Below are 21228 nucleotides of genomic sequence, written 5' to 3' on the forward strand. Positions count from 1 at the left end.
ATGGGAGAAGTTTGCCCTCAGGGCATTCTGCCAGAAAGCCTTACTACTTGGTTAGGTTTAGGAAAAAAGAAAGGCAGAAAGCCTTCTCCCATGTGCATTCACTTTCAGTTTGATCTCTGAATAATGTGGTTTAGATAATCTGGATAAACTTTTGACTTGTTTACAATCTGTCTGATCATCAGGTTTCTTGACATGATAGACTTTGTTGTAATGATTTCAGCAATTAACTTTGTGAATGTAATTTTTCTAAGTGATAGAAATGATGGCCAGAACTACAAAAATGCAATAGGATCTTTTACAGGAACTTACAGTACTATGAAAGGAATAGTTCAACATTTTGGGAAGAAATGTTTTCCCCTGTCTGAGTAGAATTAATACCAATCTCATGTCTGTGTGTTAAGTGCAGAGGTTAAGATGGGCTTACAGTCTTAATGCTAAGATAAGCTAATTACCTCCTGACTCCTGCTCTGTACTTGACTGGGAGCAGTGGAAACAGCCAGCTTACATTTACCAGCACCTCTAAAGCTCACTGATCAACACATTGTATCTCGTTTGTTTAATCTGCACACAAACAGAAATGTAAAAATTACGAGTTGCAGTTTTAGGGAGAGTTACGTGCTGGAACCATAGACTGTATAAAATAATGGACATACTGGCCCTGACGTCACCCATAGGTTTCTGAAGAGCTGTTGTGAAGCTCAAAGTGGGCAGCTCCAGTGGCTCTGGCCGTCGCCATCTTGGCAGTCCCCGACTCCGGCTAATCCAAAAATGGGCAAAAAGATGGAGCTGAGGAGGGCCGAATGAAGCCTGTTAGATGAAACCACCTAGAGGCAAGCTACCTGATAAGGCACCCACCTGTCACTCAAAGCTTCCACGTCGTTTATTATGCATAACTTTAAGCCTTAATATAATTCAAACGGGTGAGTTATATAAAAAGTCACTGTTTTTTGTACCAGGCTGTAAACATGTTTATTTCTGCGTTGGGCATTTTAACATGGGGATTATATGAGGACTGACTCTCTTTTGGAGTCAGCCTCAAGTGGCCATTCGAGGAACTGGAGTTTTGGTCACTTCCGCGTTGGCTTCATTTTTCAGCCCCAGAGGTTGCTGCTTGGTTGAAACTTGACAAACCACAGTTTATCCATCCACTCAGCACTTCTGTGCAGACTCTCTGGCTATGGCGCGGGTTGCCAGATACCGTCAGTGAGCTCTGTGGTGTCTGTACAGGCAGGATGGTACCAAACCTGACAGCCTCACTGTGACGACGAAGTCACTGCGCTCGGCTGTTGTTCGCTAAGAAATATTTCCAGTGCGTAATTATAGCTACAAATTATAGTCCTTACATTTCCTTTTGTTTACAGATTAATCTTATGAGATAAAATGCATAAATTTGTGGGCTTTAGAGGTGTTGGTAGGTGTGTTTTTTAACTTTGGGCAAAACCAAGCTAGCTGATTCCCCCTGCTTCCAGTCTTTATGCTAATCTAGGCTAATCGCCTCCCAGCTCTAGCCTTGTACTTAACAGACAGACATTAGACTGATATTGATCTTCTCATCACACGCTCAGAAAGAAAGCAAATAAGCACATTTACCATTTATTCCTTTAAACTTCCACTTCAGTTGGGTTGTTGCCTTCCTGACAGGTGACTCAGCGTTTCTTTGAGGCGGTGTCGACTCAGTTTGAGTGTTGGTACGAGAGGAAGATCGTGGAGGTGGAGCAGCAGACGGAGCTCAGAGCCCAGCAGGACAGAAAAGAGCTGCTGCAGCGAATAAGCACACTGGAGAGGGAGCTTCAGATGCTGAAGACCAATGAGAATGCAAAACGCTGATGCTATATGACAAGTAATATAAATGTTATTTGTAAATGTTATTTTTTGTAAATTTATGTGATCTAGCAAATAATAAATTCCGATTAAATTGGTTAGCATGCTTTCCATAATGTTAGAATACCAAAAAAACATATACTGTACATAAACAATGCAATAGTCAACTATGATTTCCTTGATAGAGTCCTGATTATTTTAGATAAATATTATTGTTATATAAAAACATTTGATAAAAACATTCAATCTACCATTTCCAATGTCAACAATGAACCTTTAAACTCAATAAAAGTTTTATTTCAATCTAATCTACAAGAGCACCATCCTTTACAGAATCATCTTTCATTGATGAGCAGTTCTACTGTCTTTTCAGGAAAATAATAACTGTTCATTTAATAGCTCTTCTTATTACAGAGAGGCTTTTAATTAGTTTCAAAGGAGGCAAGAGCTGTTTTCTGACTGTTATCTGTGTTTGAAGTAATAATAAAAATAATAATAATAGTTTATTCATATTGCACTTGTTTGTATTGCAGTATTTATCGATCAACGTGTGATCTCAGACTCATTCAAAGATTTCAGGGCAAACCCCAGGTCTACAATGACCCTAGAACCGCCCTTGTTTCAGACTGTAAGTAATTCAATGAACTGAGTGTTTGCTTTTTATTGATAAGTAAAACGGTTCCGTTGGACTACATCTGCATATTTTAAGTCAAAATGCTGCTATCATAAGACAAACACAGGGCTGGTTAGCGACGTGGGTTTATAATTCAAAGGAAAATGTCTTCTTGCCGACTCCTTCCATGTTTTGTTTTCCTTTTTTTAACAAAGCACAATTTCACTGTCATTGCCGTTGTATTTTGGGTTTTTCTCCTAAGCTCAAAAAGTCAGTGGGACAGAATTGAGCCCTAGCAAACTTACATGGGAAGTGGGCCAAACTGAGAAATAACTTACGGAAACTACTGGGTACTTATGAAACAGCTGTGCAGGCAGGTGACTTGTCACAAGGGGAGTCAGGTGAAAAATAGGGGTGGGAAACTCAGTGGAGCATCTGGTGGACAGGTAGGGGACTGCCGGGCCAAACAGGTTAAAACAGGTTTAGCTAAACTGGAACCTTTAGGGGTTGCATGCTCAGTTGAACCTGAATTTTGTGTCAAAATGAGCAGAGGTTCAGCTGAACTGTAGCTTAACTGCAGCTAAGCCAGATGTATGATGAAGTTAGCTTATAAGCTCCGCCCCAAACAGGTGATTCAGAGAAATGTCGCAGAATAATGCCGAATGTTCTCTAGGAAAATGGTCAAATTGGTTTCATTTCTGGACGTCATAATTTCTGATAATATCACTAACTCCTGAGTCTTATACTAATGTTAATGATACTGTATAACATTTTGGCCCTACAATAATAACTACCTCCTTACAATCTACAGCAGGACCAATAAATGACATATATTACATTAAAATTGCAGTCGGAATGGGTCTTACAATACATATCATTGTTTTGTTTGTGAATTAAAGCCTCAGGTGAGTGAACAATTCACATGTCTTTGTTGACACTTATCATTAAAAACTGTCAACATCATCATGTTGACTTGATACCCCAGAGGTACTGTAAGTGAGAGTTTTTCCTTTGGCGTGAAATGGCCCTTTAAGTTAACTATAGCCCCTTTTCACAACAAACGTTTTGACTCGTCACAGCTGTACAGTGTGTAATTAATATCATTAACGAAAGGTATGGAAAGTTATATCAATGAGTCAGCATATACAAAACCAGGACCCTGGAGCTGGTGTATCTGAATGGATCGCTGTTACCATTAATTAGTAATTTTACTGCTATGACATGTCAAAATATCTGCAATTCTTGTGAAAAAAGTTGTGACATTTTGAATAGGATCCTCTGCAGTCATTACTATTTTTGAAGCCAGCATTTAGCGGCCATTTGAGGAATTGCAACTTAAGGTACAGCACTGAGTTCACCATGTAGCCTTAGAAAGCAGTACAGTAGTATTTTGTTTATACTTCAGTTGACTTATCCTTAAAGATCCCCTCCAGAGATATTTTGAGACATACAATAAATAATCTGCTTGGAATAATAATTAGTGTCTAATATGGTTTTTCCAAAAAAAAGTTCAATTACCTTCTTAAAAATCCTTAAAATTATATCAGCTCCTGCTCCCTCATTAAAAAATCCAGAATTTATGAATATGCAAATATTGTTCTTTTCAAAAGTTTAACTACCAGACACAAGATGTCTCCTACTTCAGTACATTCTCAGTGTACGTGCAATGGAGGCTTCAAGTTTCCACATCACACTTGTGTAAGATGTAAACTGGACCATAATTGGGTTTGAAACAAGTTGTGATTCTGCTGGTACGTATGTCTTAAACTCAGATTTAAGGAGAGCACAGAGAAACCTTCCTCCTTCAGCAGATGAATGTGAAAACAAATTCTGCACAGTGAAGGTCAAACATCTAAGTGATGATACAATAAGCAAAACACATTTTTGAGTGGAGGGGTACTTCAAAATAGCTAATTCAGTGATTAAGATTTGAATAGAATAGTAAAGGTAAGCAATAAACAAATCGGGAGTGACCCATAAAGACATCACTCCATGGTGCTACTAGTCAAAAACTCCACAAGGTACCTAAAAGTAAAAGTAGCAATACCACATTGTAAATGCCATTAGTTGCTAGGTAAGATGGGGGATACTAAATAAATTGAAAGTCCTAACAAGGATGTTAAGACCAACATGTGGGTGAGTTGAGGTCTGGTGTCAACAAACAGACAGACTGGACAAAGTCCCGCCCTAGCTGCTCAGCTGTCATTTAGGGCATGGGTGGAGCTCCTGATGAAGCAGCCGTTGGTTGTGTAAACCCAATGATCCTGGTGTGACATCTGACATTTGGCCTCAGCGACCACAGCCGCAGCTTCTGAAGGGAAAATCAAATCAATGCTCCATTGACTCTGTCAGAGCACGATGGAAACCTAATTAAAGGCCCTCCAGGCACAGCTGGTCATTTTATGCAGCCAAGCACCAGGGCTCTCCAATCAAGCCAGTAATATGAACTATTGCATTACTCTGTGCACTAAGGGAGGGGGTCTGTGGGCCTCCCTGACCAGGATAGTGTCAGTATTCACTATATGTTCTCTGCAAACTCAACTGTTATTTAGCAGTGCATTCTAGTCTAAATTATATTAGTCAACTCAAGTCAAATTTATTTCCATACCACATTTAAAACAACATGGGCTAATCAAAGTGCAGAGTTGCAGAGCAGCAATCAACAACAAATCATGCACATACCCAGGCAGAGAGCAAGATAAAATGATAGCAATTTAGATACATTTAAAAGCCGAGATGGGAAATATGCTCACGCTTGCAGTTAAAAACCTTGCAGCAGCGTTCTGCATATACTGCAGATGTGAGAGTGAGGTCTGACTGGCTTCCATGTACAAGGAGCGGTAATAAAAGCATGGATTACTTTTTCACAATCTTGGAATGAAAAGAAGGGTTTGACTTTGGCTAAGGCTCGCAGTTGGAAAAAACTGCCTCTCATCACAGAGTTTATCTGTGTTGAGCCTCACCACATGTGGAGAACAAAGACAAGGACCCACTTGGAAAAAGTAAAGCCTTGAATAATAGGTTTGAATGGAAAACAAAGGCCAAACATTAAAACAGTGCCAAATCTCCACCAGCCGTTAATTCACACTTAGACGAGAGATCTCAGTTGAATCTAAACACGAGCCACCAAACAGTGCAGGAAATCCTGGCACAGAGACCGTTCACTGTCTTTCCACTGTAACTCTGGTTACTACAGGAGACACTCAACATTGAACTTTTATTTCCCCAGGAAGGTCTTAACTTGCTGGATGAGCAACAGACTGTTGTTTGTTTGCTGAAACACCTTTTGGATCCTGATTGTTATAATCCACATAACAATCTTTGCCTGCAGAAGGAAGACACGGATTTACCATTTCTTCATGGAGAGAAAGGTGGCCGCTGAGCCTCTCTCTCTCCCCACTGAAAGACGCCTACTGCTTCCTCCGCTGCCTTCCGAAGGAACAGTTTCACCGTTGAACCCGACGACAGCGTGGACCCGGCCACATCAGTACCCAAGCCTGAGAGGACTCCGCCCGATAATCCAATTTATTATTTATTTAAATTTTTTTATTTGTTTATATAACACCAATTCCTAACAGAAGTTATCTCATTGCACTTTTCCTATAGAGCAGGTCTAGACCATACTTATAATATTATTTAAAGAGACCCAACAAATCCCACCATGAGTAAGCACTTGGCGACAGTGCCAAGGAAAAACTTCCTTTAAGACGCAGAAACCTTGGGCAGAACCAGACTCAGGGTGGGTGGCTACCCACCGCTGCTGGTTGGGTTGCAAGAAGGGGGGCACAATGCAAATTCCACGTAGAATTTTAAAATAATGATAATGTAATGGTAGTGGTTATATTAATATTAATAAAATAATAATAACAGTGATAGGAGTAATAATGATAATAATAGTAACAATTGTAGTAGCAGTTGTCGAGCAGAAACACAACCACAGATCCAGTCTCTGCAGCTCTGGAGGTAGAAATACCTGCTGAAAGTGACAGAAGGAGAGAGGAGAGAGACGAAAAAGCACAGAACTACGGGAGACGGAAGATGTAAAGTTAGTAACTTGCAGTAATGGGATAAAAATGCATACAGATGCAGAGGGAGCAGTCTAGGCCAATAGCAGCATAACTAAGGGATGGTTCAGGACTCACCCAAGCTAGCCCTAACTATAAGCTTTATCAAAGAGGAAAGTCTTAAGTCTACTCTTAATTTGAATTTCAATAATCCAGTCTAGAAGTAACAGATGCATGGACTCGTTTTTCAGCATCATTTTGAGACAGGATGTGCCTGATTTTTGCGATGTTACATAGGTGAAAGAAGGCAGTCCTTGAAGTTTCTTTCATGTGGGTGTTAAAGGATAAATCCTGATCAAAGATAACTCTGAGGTTCCTTACAGTGGTGCTGGAGGCCAAGGCAATGCCATCTAGAGCAACTATGTATTTAGATAATGTGTCTCAGAGGTGTTTGGGGCCAAGTACAATAACTTCAGTTTTGTTAGAGTTTAACATCAGAAAATTGCAGGTCATCCAGGTTTTTATGTCCTTAAGGCATGCTTGAATTTTAGCTAACTGGTTGGTTTCATCTGGCTTGATCAATAGATATAACTGGGTATCAGCCGCATAACAATGAAAGTTTACAGACTGTTTCCTAATAATGTTGCCTAAAGGAAGCATATATAATAGAATCAGTCCAAGCACAGAACCTTGTAGAACTCCGTGACAAACTTTGGCATGCATGGAGGACTCACTGTTAACATGTACAAACTGAGATCGACCTGATAGATGGGATTTAAACCAGCTTAGTGTGGTTCCTTTAACGCCAACTGAATGTTCCAGTCTCTGTAATAGGATGTGATAGTCAATGGTGTCGGTCTAACAAGACAAGTACAGAGATAAGTGTACAGAGACAAGTCCATTATCTGATGCAATTAGAAGGTCATTTGTTATTTTCAGCAGTGCTGTCTCTGTGTTATGATGCACTCTAAATCCTGACTGAAACTCCTCAAATAAACTATTGTTCTGTAGAAAGTCACACAACTGATTGGTGACTGCTTTCTCAAGGATCTTAGAGAGAAAGGGAAGGTTAGATATAGGTCTATAGTTGGCTGAAACCCCTGGATCAAGAGTGGCCTTTTTAAGAAGAGGTTTAATTAGAGCTACTGTAAAGGACTGTGGTACATAGCCTTTTAATAAAGACAGATTGATCATATCCAGTAAAGCGCTAACTAAGGGTAAAATGTCTTAAGCAGCCTAGTAGGAATGGAGTCTAATGGACAGGTTGATGGTTTAGGTGAATTAATCATTGAAGTCAGTTGAAGAAGGTCGATAGGAGCAAAACAGTCAAAATATATATCAGGTCTTACAGTTGTTTCTAAGGTTCTTGTGTTTGAAGATAAATCGGTACCAGTTGAGGGCAGGACATGATGAATTTTTTCTCTAATAGCTAAAATTTTATTATTAAAGTATCTCATGAAGTCGTTACTACTGAGGGCTATAGGAACATGGCTCAATAGAGCTGTGATTATCTGTCAGCCTGGCTACAGTGCTGAAAAGACACCTGAGGTTGTTCTTATTTTCCTCTATTAATAATGAGTAGTAAGTAGGCTGCTCTGGCAATACGGAGGGTTTTAAGACTATCTTGCCAGACTAAACGAGATTCTTCCAGGTTGTTGGAACGCCATTTGCTTTCAAGTTTTCGCAGTGTTTGCTTTCATTTGTAGGTTTGGAGGTTGTACTATGGCGCTAACCTTCTTTGTCTTATTATCTTCTTTTTTAGAGGGGCGACAGAATCGAGTGTCGTTCGCAGTGAGCCTGCAGCACTATCAACAAGATGGTCAATTTGGGAGTGAAAATAGCATAGGAGTCCCCTGTTATATTGAGACATAGCATTGAATTAAATGCAGATGGAGTCGCTTCCTTAAATTAAGCTACAGCACTATCAGATAGACATCTAGAGTAGGAGTTTTTGCCTAATGGCATGTAATCCAGTAACAGGAGTTCAAAAGTTATTAAATAATGGCCCGATAATGAAGGATTTTGTGGAAAGACTATTAAATGTTCAATTTCAATGCCATATATCAGAACAAGGTCGAGGGTGTGGTTAAAACAGTGAGTGGCTTTATGTACACTCTGACAGAAGCCAACTGAATCTAATGAGATAAACGCAGTACTGAAGCTATCATTATCGACACCCACATGAATATCGAAATAACCTACAATAATTACTTTATCTGTTTTAAGGACTAAACTTGATTAAAACTCTGAGAATTCAGAAAAAAATTTAGAATAAGGACCAGGAGTACGGTACACTATGACAAATGGAATTGGCTGTCGTGTTTTCCAGATTGGGTGTGAAAGACTAAGAACAAGGCTTTCGAATGAGTTATAATTTAGTTTAGGTTTGATTAATAGGCTTGAGTTGAAGATGGCTGCAACTCCACCTCCTCAGCCGGTGCCTCAGGGAATGTGAGCATTAATATGCCTGGGAGGAGTGGATACATTTATATTCTTCATGACCCAGCCAGGTTTCAGTAAGACAAAATAAGTCTGATTTTAAATAATCTGATTTTAAATCATTCACTAGTACAGCTTTAGATGACAGAGATCTGATGTTTAAGAGTCCACATTTAATTCTCCTATTTTGTTGTGCTATTTCAGTGTTTTTGTTTAGGTTTTTATGTATAACTCCTCTTCTGTTAACTTTTGGTTATATTAATTTAAGTGGTCGGGGGGCAGACAGCGTCACTACTGAGTTTTGGTTGGGGATTCACCCTTTACTGTCCACCATTATTATGTAAGATAGTACTTAATAAATGTTAGGTTAAATATCGGTCAATCCATGTTGAAGTTGCATGTGTGAGTCCACATCTGTTTGGAACATTATGGGGCTCCAGGGTTAGGAATGACATGTTATGAGGTAACGTAAAGGACAGGGCCCCAATGAAAAAGAGTTTCCAGATGTGTCTTGGGGGGTCCAGGAAAGTGAGATAAATATGTTTTGAAGATAACCAAGAAGCGTTGCCCCAACTAAGGTCAAAGGTCAATTTCTAGAATAGTATATATACGTTAAGCTTTTCTTGGTTCTTTGAGTATTTCTTGTAATACTAATAATATTAAATCTACCTTGATTGAAGATCGACTTGTGGTCTTGTGTATGTGTCATGTCTTGTCATCTCTCAGCAAAGAATTTTTTAAGTGGACAGACACCTTTGAGACTGTTTTTCATGTTTGGTTATTGGTCCCTGATCCCAGGGTAGTGCCCTGTAATTATTAATCCAAATTAATAATTTTGATAATATTAATAATTCTATTACTATTCATAAATATCTTTAAAAGTTTGCCAATAACCAAACCTGCCCTACCTGAATCCCAACATCTGTTTGTCAAATTTAAGTGCAGAGTCAAAAATCATACCAAGGTTTTTTGCATAGGGTTTCACAAAGGATGACAGTGGGCCGAGCTTCGCACACAGTATGCTGGTGGATTCACAAGGGACAAGAGAACCACCTCAGTTTTCAGTTCATTTAGCATCAAGAAGTGTTGGGACATCAGTCTTTAATGTCCTGGAAACAGTCAAATAGAAGCTGCAATGGCTGAGGGCTGTGTCATTTTAGTGGGAGGTAAAGCTGGGAATTGTCCGCAGAGCAAAGGAAGGAGATGCCATGCTTCCTCAAGATTTTACCTGCTCATTACACCATACACAACTGATTAGTTCAGCTTCTAGTCTGTTTTTGGTCTCCACCAACTCCTGATTAAAATATTTGGCTCTTCTGGCTAAATGCTCTACTACATTCACCAGCTAGTTAACAATAACTGGAGCAGCTTTAACTATAATCCAAATTATGCCAAAAGTAATCTCCAGGTCCTACCATGATCTTCATGTGGGAGTGTTTCTTTTTTACACTATTGAGTAATTTTCACATGAAGACTTTTACAATGTCCCTGCACCTGATTGGATTGAATTTACACAGTAGGGATGCCAGGCAGTCATGCATGTATGTTGACTCACATGCATAACCCCCACATCTCAAATTAAAAGCTGTGTGTAAGATAGCAGGTAGGACATGATCAATTAAACCACATTATCCACATTTGATAGGTGAACTGAGTTGAACTTAAATGTTAAGGCCTCCCTGTTGGCTCAGTTACATCTTTATGTTGAGGGCAGCAGAAGCACGCCCTGTGTGAAAGACCAACCATAAACAAATATCACCTCTCTGTCAGAGAGGTGATATTGATGGCAATGATTGGAGTTGGCACTGCTGGCGTGGGAGAAAGGGGGGGGCATTGTCCCGTCGGGAGGCGATCGATGGTCACATCCTGTGAACCCTGCATGTAACACGGAAGAACACTCTCAACACACAGGCAGCCACAGCACACACAAATACACAGAAAGACAAAGACAGAGGAGAGCAGAGGGATGTGGACTGGAGTTTGGGACTGGCACAAGAGGACCACCAAACACCTCCATGGGGTAGCCATACAGATGCAGTCAATTCCTAGGATGCTTATATAAACACAATGAAGTGCATCAAGAGGCAAAGAAGAAACCCATACCAGTGATATGTAAGTGCTGCTGAAATTGTTGATACATTGAACATTGAGTCATTTGGTGTAATGTCATGCTCCCAAAAGTGTGCAACACATTGGTCCCTGAATGACTAATGTAAAATAGTTTTCTCAGAAGGTCTAAATAGAAATTGTCATACTTTTATTTATTTTTTTCAGTGTAAAAAGAAAGTAATGGTTCCAGCTAAATTTCTGACCTTCCAACAGAAAATTAGACTACACTTGGTGTATTTTATTTGCATACTTATAGAAGGGAAAATCCACCATAAAATAGAATTTGCATGTTATTTCTATGGTACCCCGCAGCTCAGATTTATTTTGTGCGTGAATGCCTCTGTATCATGGGTTGTCGGGTGAATGTAAACCTAAAATTAGGTGTTGGTCAAGGTCAATGACACATTTGAAATGACTTTTGAAGCTGCACCATAGACTAATGAAACAAATGCTAGAGCTCTATGACAGCAGCCACGGTAAAATACTGGGGTATAGTGGAAGCTCTATATTCAAATCAAACTCTTTTGATTGAATATATAAAACAAAAGCCCAAAAACTTAACCACTATTTCACTTTCTCAGAAAGTGTCATCTGATGACACTTGATGACAAGTTTTCATTTTCTAGCTTAGGGCATTATTTGTTTTCATAGCATTTTATTCCAAAACAATGTACATCTAAATTCTGTTTTAGGGTGGTATTTCCCTATTATAGGCATTTCATATGCAATTGCAATTACACTTTGTTGTAAATAAATTGCATCACAATGCCAAACCAGAGTTTGGCTTCTCTCTTCTTCTCTTTGGTATGACCAGACATTTGCTTGGGACAGGGCTAATTTTTTACGTAGGCTGTACAAAACAGTTATCTCCTTCAGTAAGACACCAACATGAACCCTGCTACACCTGACACCACTTGCTAGGAGGTCAGTGTTCACTGCAATTTCAAAAATGATAAAACAAAGCAGCTTTCAAATTCTAGCCATGTTTAAATAACATATCTAGTTCATCTCACTGAAATAGCTGTTTGCAATGTTTGGAAGTTTCCAGCAGCCTTACACCCCGCTCATTTTGGTGATTGGTCCAGTATATATCTCAATACATTTTCAGTGTAAATGTTTTTGATTCTGGTGATATTTTGCATTTTTCTTCTTGTCATCAAAGCCCATGTGCCCATTCAAACTAACAATGAATGTATCCTATAAACAAGTATTGTGTGTGTATCTAAAGCCTGATATATTTTATTGCTTTGTGCCATAGGGCTCCATTGTTTGTTGTCCAAAAACTATTAAAAACACATCTGTGACCCACACTGTTGCACTGGGTGACATGTTCCTTCATTACCCTGAACACACTGTACTTTATTTTGACTCAATCCAACATGCTGCCGGAAATACACTAGAGCACCAAATGTGGATTAATCCATAGTCCCCAGCAAATGCACTATTTCCTCGTGTGTCAGTTATGTTTGTTAAACTACAGAGGACAGCTGTTTTAGGAAATTACCATAAAAACAAATGAAACTATATATTTGTGAGCTGTTTTTAAAAAATCAGTAGCAACCAATGGGCTTGAGGCTGATGAGCCACAGACAGGGTAGGAAGGACAGAAAATGGACTAAAACACATTGTTGATTTTGGTCTTTTCACAGGATTTTAAAAATATAGAATAACACCAGCTTTATTCTTAAAAGGATAATGGTCAGTTAACACTGTACTCACCAAAGTAATTCCTGAGATCTTGGAGCGCTGCAGCATCTCTAAAAAGAGGTGCAATAAACACAAGCAGTCTGACGTTCAGAGAGGTTGTAAACAAACCCCCATATTAGCTAAATTTATTTGGAAGAGAAAACAAATGCATATGGTAAAATTACATCGCAAACTGTCTATTGTAAATATCCATAACAGCTTACAACCCAACTTTCTGGCAATGGTGCATTTTCCCGTGCAGTGGGGAATTATGAGTGACATTACTGCTGCACCCATTTTCGGCTTTACCTCCAAAGGACATAATAGTTAATCTGGCTAAACTGTCACTTTGTTTGTAACCTGTCTGATCATCTGAGAGCTTGTGTTTCTTGCCTCATTACATTTATTTTTAGTATTGTTGCTGTGTCCCGAGATCTCAGTAATCACTTTAGTGAGTACAGTCATAACCCATCGAACTGATGGCCCGTGCTATAAAAAATATAACCCAAGTTGTAATAAACTGTAGCTTTCCTTTACAATTTCATAGTGAAAACATAACTAATATGTAGTCCAGCTTTGTGAGAGTAATGTGTTGTATGTGCATGCTGTGTCTCCACAGTTTGAGGACATGTGGCAGTGAAGTGGTGAGAAGCTGACCATGGGTGACTGGAACCTGCTGGGCAGCATCCTAGAAGAGGTCCACATTCATTCCACCATTGTGGGCAAGATCTGGCTTACCATACTCTTCATCTTCCGCATGCTGATCCTGGGTGCAGCCACTGAGGATGTATGGGACGACGAGCAGTCCGAGTTTGTCTGCAACACTGACCAGCCCGGCTGCAAGACGGTTTGTTACGATCGTGCCTTTCCAATCTCCCTCATTCGCTTCTGGGTCCTGCAGGTCATCTTTGTCTCTGCTCCCTCACTGGTCTACATGGGCCATGCCCTCTACTGCATCAGAGCACTGGAGAAGGAGCGCCACCGCAGACGAGCCCAGCTGAAGGAGGAGCTGGATGAGACTGAGTTGGCGTTGGGCGAACATAAGCGCATGGAGAGGGAGCTGAGGAGGCTGGACGAGCAGAGGAAGGTGAAAAAGGCTCCTCTCAGAGGCTCTTTGTTGAGAACCTACATCATCCATATCCTTACACGGTCTGTGGTGGAGGTCTGCTTCATCCTGGGCCAGTATATACTCTATGGTGTCCAACTGGAGCCACTCTATAAGTGTGAGAGGCTGCCTTGCCCCAACAGTGTAGACTGTTACATCTCCAGGCCCACAGAGAAGACCATCTTCATGGTCTTCATGATTGCCATTGCTGGTGTGTCACTTTTCCTCAACATTTTGGAAATATCCCACCTGGGCATCAGGAAAATCAAACAGACACTTTATGGTGAGAGGTACACGGAAGATGACAGTTTGATTTACAAGTCCAAGAAGAAGGCATCCATACCACACCTCTGTGTAATGAGCAATGTATCACCTCACAACGGGCCTTTGACTCAGACCTTCAAAGTGATTCCAGAGGCGGACATGAAGCCACCTCATTACAACACTGGGCTCAAAGCCAACCAGGACGCAACGAGACACAACAGCTTGGCTCATCTGGGACACAGTCAGACCAGCTATATCTGCCCCCAACCTAGGATGCCACCAAGGTTTGGCCAGAACTGTGCAATCCAAGCTCCCCAAACCCATGAAGGTCCAGAGGTCCACACAGCCATTGTGGACCACCATCCAGCCTGGGCTTCTGCTGCGTCCAATATGGAGGGAAGTACAACAAGCCATCATGAGAATGCCCATGACGGAGAACACCCTCACCCCAGCCATTTGGAAGCTCTGCTGTCCACTAGCACCTTAAGGCCCAGCACTAACAGAGACCTGGATGAGGACGAGCGAAGGGAGTCAATGGCGAGTGAGGTCCTGATCCCTAACCCCAGGAAGACCAGCTTCATGATCAGGCTACCATCTGAGAGCTTGTCCTCCATCAGTGGCTCCACAAGCCCTTCCTTACATACGTCAGAGGAGTCGGATGAACTGGGCTCCCTGCAGGGAGACATGCCCATGATGCCGCCTGCCGGAGGCCGTAGAATGTCAATGGCAAGTAAAGAGCAGAGATTGTCTCATGTCAGTCCAGAACATCAAAGGCAAAGTTACAAAGGACATGAGTACACCTGACAATCTGGGAGCAGCTTATCCCCAACCTGGGTTTCATCTGTCGTTGTTGTCTAGAGCATAATAGTCTTTATCAGTTATATTTATAAAACATAAAGCTTCTGCTGGATTATTATAAGTAAAAGGAAAAAAAAGTTACTCTGAAGCTTGATCACTGGTAAAGTTATGAAGTTAAGTCTACTAAGTTTGGCCAAAATACCCAATATGATAGCCAAAAAGATTTGATAAACAGTTACTGATGAAGAGGAGTCAAAGAGAAAGTCGTAAGAGACAGCAGAAGAGATGAAGTGGTGTTTTGAAGATAGAAAGAGAGAGAGATCCCTCATTTTTGTTGATCTGGACAATGCCCAATAGTGACAAATTGGCAGCCTCTATCCATGTTCTCAGTGGAAGTAACGAGAAGAAATCAAACTGTTCTGAAGTTATTTCACATAATTCAGCCCTTCACTTCTGATAGGAGGCCAAACAAATGAGAGGCCATTTGAAAAGCAAAACAACAGAAGAGAGGCAATGTGCTGGCATTACAGACAGTGCACAGAAGTGACAACACTGACTTTTACAAAGTAATATTTTTTTGTATGAGATCAGATAAATTAAAAAAAGTATAAACATATATAAATGTCAACTATAAGAAGCAATCTAAATTAAATACATCTAAAAATAAAAATATTTTCTATTTAAGTTTCTTAAATGATATTTAAACACAAATGAATGAATGAATAATTATAAATTAGATTCAGTATGAATTTTATAGATTATAATTAATCTTTCATAAACACAGATAGCTACAGAGTCAAAATCATACTCTCAAATTAATAAGATGTGTGCACTAATTAGTGATTCATGCTCTCAAATTATTGTGTAATGTAATTAACAGAACATCGCATTAAACATATCTGTTTAACATTTAACATATGCTAAAGGGAAGTCAAAGACAACACATCATTTAAGAGGCTGTTCTCATTCACTTTTCGTAGTTACTGTTGTGCACTTGAAGAATGTTAGGTGCACTCATTTAAGCAATGACATTGGACACATACTGAAAGGTGCTTACTTTACTGAATTCTGAGTATGCGATGTGTGTTTTATGTCCAGCACCAGCTATAGTCTAAGTCAAAGCTGTCTTTTTGTCTTTCTCAGAGCATGTTTCTGGATATCTCCTCTATAATGAAGAAGTGAAGCGACCAGGCTGACATCATGTCCATAGGAGCTGTGTTCCACAGCCCAGCTGGGTCACAAACAGGGGAGAAATTGTATCAATGATCCAGCCATCAACATTGATCCACCGCTCAAGTCACATGGGGCCAAAACCAGTCGAACAGTCAGGCCATGATGAGGCAGCGGACGCTGTGCCAAAGCCCAGTATGTTTTGGATTTGAAGCACCTTAGAACACCTACATGTGGATACTAACAGGAAAGGATTGACTCTTTTTAAAAAATATAGACATCTTTCCATGTGTTGGCTGATTTTTTAAGATTGTGCAGAAACAACACAACGGATTATGGAGCAAACTCCTCCTGTTTGCGTCTGTAAAATGGACTTTATAAGTTTAAAATTTTCAACTTTTTCTAAATTGAAGACTTGAGTAGAATCTGTGTGTATCTGTGTATAGTAATTTATATACAGTAATTTCATGAGAAATGATGATACTTTATATTATATTCAAATTAAATGCTTCTTAACAAAACAGCAATCATTTTGTCAACATATATTTAATCAAAATCATCCACACACCAACACCACACCATAGAATTCTCATGCTTTTTGCTTTAATTCTCAACAAAAATTGCCTAGACAAAATGGTGTTTTTTTTCTTTTTCATATCAAATAAACAAAACATAACATGTTGTACAATATTTACAAAAAATAAACAAAACACAGGTCATTTGAACATTCAAAGATAAAAAAAGGAAATCAAAAATGCTGAATCTGCATATAACAGTCATGTTGCAGGTACTCAAAAAAAGGACACGTAAAAAATGGCTCACCAAAATCTACAAATACAATGAAGAAACCACTGTAAAATTTAGAAACAACTCCACAGAAACTATCTACATGTCTATCGTACAGTTCTTACCCATAAGAAGAGGTATGCTGAATCATCCAGGTAGATAAGTGCTTAGAATCTGTTCAACTAAGATTTAAAAAATCTCGAAAATCACAATGTGAGATTCAAGTTGCCCCGATTAACACATTCTGTAAACACATTGGATTAAATAAGTACTTCCTTTACTCTGCCACCATGTACTGTAATTGCAACTTGAAGGCAACTGATTCCAAAATACTAACTTCCATAAGGGAAAATGCTTCCCTGATAACCACTGCTCAAGGATTAAACAATAACTGCTGTGCCTAGGTTAGCATTGTATTCAGAGGTGGTCAAACATCCTATGAAGAAAAATGTAATGTTATAGCTATTCAATTGACTATTTAGAGTAGTAGTTTGTTGTCGCAAGTAGTCCCAAGTTTGTTGGCATGAGTAATCTGATGTCATGTTAAAATGACAGCATACTGTGTACACCAGTGGTTCTCAATCACGTACTACAGTGGCCCAAGAGTCTGCAGGTTTTCCTCCAATCTATGGATGAACACGCCTTCAACATGGTCAGAGGATCACCTGCTGATTTGAAAACATGCAGACTCTTGGCGCTCCATGCCCACACATGGCTAAGAACAACTGTTAGAAACAAAACATGAAATTAACCATACACATTACTTTCAAAATGCAATTAAAGGGCCGTACCTGTTTGCAGTACTTACATTACTGCTGCTGAACATTTTCCAAATTGTCGTTTTTTGAATGTCGTCCAGCTATTGCTTTTCATTTCTTTCAGTACAGTTTAATAATGAATTAGCAGAGCCTTGAAACTTGCTTGTGTTAGCTAATCTGTCACAGCAAACATCAAGTTTTTTTTGTGGCATGGTGATGCAGTTGTTAGTGTAGATTGATCTGAAAAGGACACATTGCATTACCATACAACAATAATGTAACTCTGGCAACATTAAAAGAATGTGATGGATTACCTACAGTACTTCTAAGTTTCAAGTCTCCACGAGTTGAACTGAAACCACATCAGAACATAATTCAGAGATCTAGTGTGCTTTAAAGAATGGTTGGCAGAAATAAAAAGTATATGGAATTTGAAGTCAGTGGGCTAATACAAAAAAGATACCATTGGTATATTATTCTATTATCACCATTTTAAATTCAAAATTGCACTGGTATTACAGATGCTGCAGAACCAGTCAACAAATACTGCTAGACACTGATACAGTTGCTGTTGTATGTATATGGAAGAGGATTAGAGCCACTGAGTTCTGAGAATAATGTCAGAAATCTAACAAATAACTCATAATTTCAATATTAATGTCAGACTTTTGTTCCTGAATTTAACTTCCTCTAACTCCTGACTTTTTCCCTTAAAATGATGACAAGTGACTATTCTTCAAAATTCTGCATATTTTGCTCTAATCATGTTCCATACATGAGGAATATTGTGCAGTGTCCATGTTGTACCCTGACTCCTCAGAGTTGGACTTCTGTAAAATGCAACCAACCAACCAACCATCTTGAAATACTGGATTTTTCTCAAAAAAGGGATAATTAAACACTACAAAATGATTTGATGCCTCATTTTGATGTTTACTTAAGTGTAGCAGTTTTCTTGAGCTCAATTACAGAAATGCAACTGATTAATTACATCAAGTACATTTTTATCTTTAAAAGTCCTCTAGTATGGTATATTTCTTGGTGACACTTACAAGAGCATTGTCCATATGGAGACGCCAGTGGTCAATATTAAATAAATAAATAATATAAGAAATGTAAGAAATAATCATATGAATAAAAACACAAACAATGTATTGTAGCCAAGAAATTGTAAAATAATCCAATCAATTTTAAAAACTTTGCTGATTATTGTGAAATGTTATTTCTTTTCACAATTTATTACATTTTTTTCATTCCAGCAGTTTTTATTTAGAAATGTTTTTTTTTTAATTTCATTCAATGTTTTAAAAATCTGTGTAATTATTTCACAGTTTCATGTTTATATTACATCTTTTGTCTGTATATATTGATATGATTATTTATTTAATTTATTTAATACTGAACACTTTGAGTCTCCATATTTCCAGATGTCCTTTGCTGATTTCACTATTTGTCACAAAAGGGAGCTTTATGAATAGTGAAACAAAAAGGTATACTGTTTGTCTTTCCCTTTTGAGGCTTCATACGGCAGGGGTCAGAAGGGGCCAACATCCACGATTTATGACACTGTTGCACCGCAGTTTCTTAAAGCTGCAGTCTAGTTTCAACTGAATAAAATCATTTGTTCCCTTACTGGATAGTTTGGCCTCTGTAACCTCTAAGGCAAGAAAATGTAGCTGCACTTGTAAGAGCTTTTTCAGCTTTTCATATGAATTCTCAGGTCTTATTTATATCTTTACAAAACAAAAAGAACAGGCAATACACAACATTGTAAACATACTCACACCCCTTTAAGTTAAAATTTTACAACTTAAGTAAGTACATGTGTGACTTGAAAATGAAGACTTATTTTTCAGGAAATTGTCAATAATAAAAAATACAACCATTAACAAATCAATTCTAAGAAAGGTTAGCGACCTACATTTCATACACATCTATGCAATTTCCTCTACACCCAACCCCAACAAGTTCAAATAAATAAATTAACAAGTTCACATTAAGGATTTAAAGTATATGAAAACCAGCTGAGCAGTGTTCTTCAATGTATTCTGAGCATTTAGTACACAAACTTATCATTGGCTAACAGTGTCCTGTGGTGATATCATGGGTGGGATCAGTTTACTGTCCTTTCAATAACATGAGCTGATTTGTTTTTATTTTTTAATTTGAGCTCATTGTAGTCTGTCAAAGCTAGCATGGTCTAGCTGACATTATTATACTGATCCACATGGTTTTAATTTCATAATTCAAATATTCCACGTCTTTTCAAAGCAAGTAGTTTTACATTCACAAATCAGAGTGAAATAGCAGCCCTTTATTTGAAGGGTTATTAACCAATTTCTGAAAAATCAAGCACAATGCCAATTGCTATTTCAAATTCTAGTTTGACCTTCCTGGGCTAAACGTGACTTCAACCTAACCCTAGTGGACAAAAAAAGCCCAAACACATCCAGTATTCAGATGTCATGGACATGCTCCACCATCAAGCTGACAATGCAGCAGCAGAGTGTTGGGCAGCAACAAAGCAGACGACAGCAGCACTCACCCCTGCCACGTGCCTCACCATCGACTTTTCAACAGCAGATGGATTTGGCATCTCCCTAAATCAATAATGCGCCAGTTTGTTTGGAGCTTTGAACTTCATAGCATACACTATCAGGGATACTGATTTGTAAGTAGAAATTGATCACTTTGCTTTGTGTTTGAACAAATTCACATATGATGTGTGAATTTGAAAACATACTGTACCGAATCATTTTAGTAGGTATGTACAATACTAGAACAGTGCAGCTAAATACATGATTACTATAAGTACAAACACCAAATTCTTTCTACTTATAAGACAATAAATAAATGAGTCAAAAAGAGCACTTATGATTTGTTTAAGCTGTTGTTTAAATGACCACACCAGTGTGTTTTAATTTTAACTCATTTAACATGTATACTTTTAATTACTACCATCCATTTTCCAAAACATAACATAGTGTTTTAGATTGTTGAGTATGTTTTTTCTACCTTTCTGGCAGCTATTGGTTTCCATTCATTTCACTAATATAGTAATATATAATATATAAATTAACTAGGAGAGTTGCTTGTGATTAGAAATCCATCACAGTGAACATTATGTCTGTTGTTATTTTGTTTTGTTTCATTAATTTGCCATTTTATTTTCTTTGTCCTAATGTGTAGACTTTATAACAATTTCAGGTAACACTTTATTGCTGCTGTAATTCCTATATAATAAATATGAAATAAAAATATTATTTCCAAAGAAGTTTCCATGTAATTTGGTACTACCTACCGTATAAGGAAATAGAGATAAAGTTCTAAGACAGTGCACATAGTAAATACCCAGCCATTTATTAGATTTTTTTTAGAAAGAACCAGGAAATTATGTAATAGTAATATAGGACGGTGTAGTCCCTCATTCGTCCAGGAATGTTCCATCGTAGAAAAGGTTTCAGTCGTAGTCATCTGGACGCTGTTTTCAGAATCAAGACGTTTCGGCTCTTTTCATGTTTCAAACCTCTTCTCAGTAGAGAGAAGAGTTGGTTTGAAAGAGGTGTCAAAGAAGCCATAACAATCATATGCTAATCAGGTACTTAACAGTGATGAGGGAGGTGCAATAAAAACAATAGGCCTGATTACTGATTACTGGGCCATCATGGAAACAAA

The 21228-nt window shown here is 38.6% G+C and overlaps 1 protein-coding gene across 3 annotated transcripts in view; it reads left to right on the top strand.

The window, feature by feature from the left end:
- The window catches only part of LOC122862121 (gap junction alpha-10 protein-like), a 39278-nt gene extending 18071 nt beyond the window's left edge, over nt 1–21207 (top strand). Inside the window, exons 1-3 of one of the 3 annotated variants that reach the window (XM_044167382.1) lie at nt 10803–10989; nt 13292–14767; nt 15983–21207. In XM_044167382.1, coding sequence (XP_044023317.1) covers nt 13331–14767; nt 15983–16021 — 1476 coding nt within the window. In that variant the 5' untranslated portion in view covers nt 10803–10989; nt 13292–13330 and the 3' untranslated portion in view covers nt 16022–21207. Of the gene's footprint in view, nt 1–1641; nt 2125–10802; nt 10990–13291; nt 14768–15982 lie in introns of those variants that run through there. The other 2 variants (XM_044167383.1, XM_044167384.1) reach the window with 2 other exon arrangements.
- The last annotated feature ends 21 nt before the right edge of the window (nt 21208–21228 follow it).

This window comes from Siniperca chuatsi, linkage group LG15 (assembly GCF_020085105.1).
Source record: "Siniperca chuatsi isolate FFG_IHB_CAS linkage group LG15, ASM2008510v1, whole genome shotgun sequence".
In the NCBI taxonomy this organism is placed as follows: Eukaryota; Metazoa; Chordata; class Actinopteri; order Centrarchiformes; family Sinipercidae; genus Siniperca; species Siniperca chuatsi.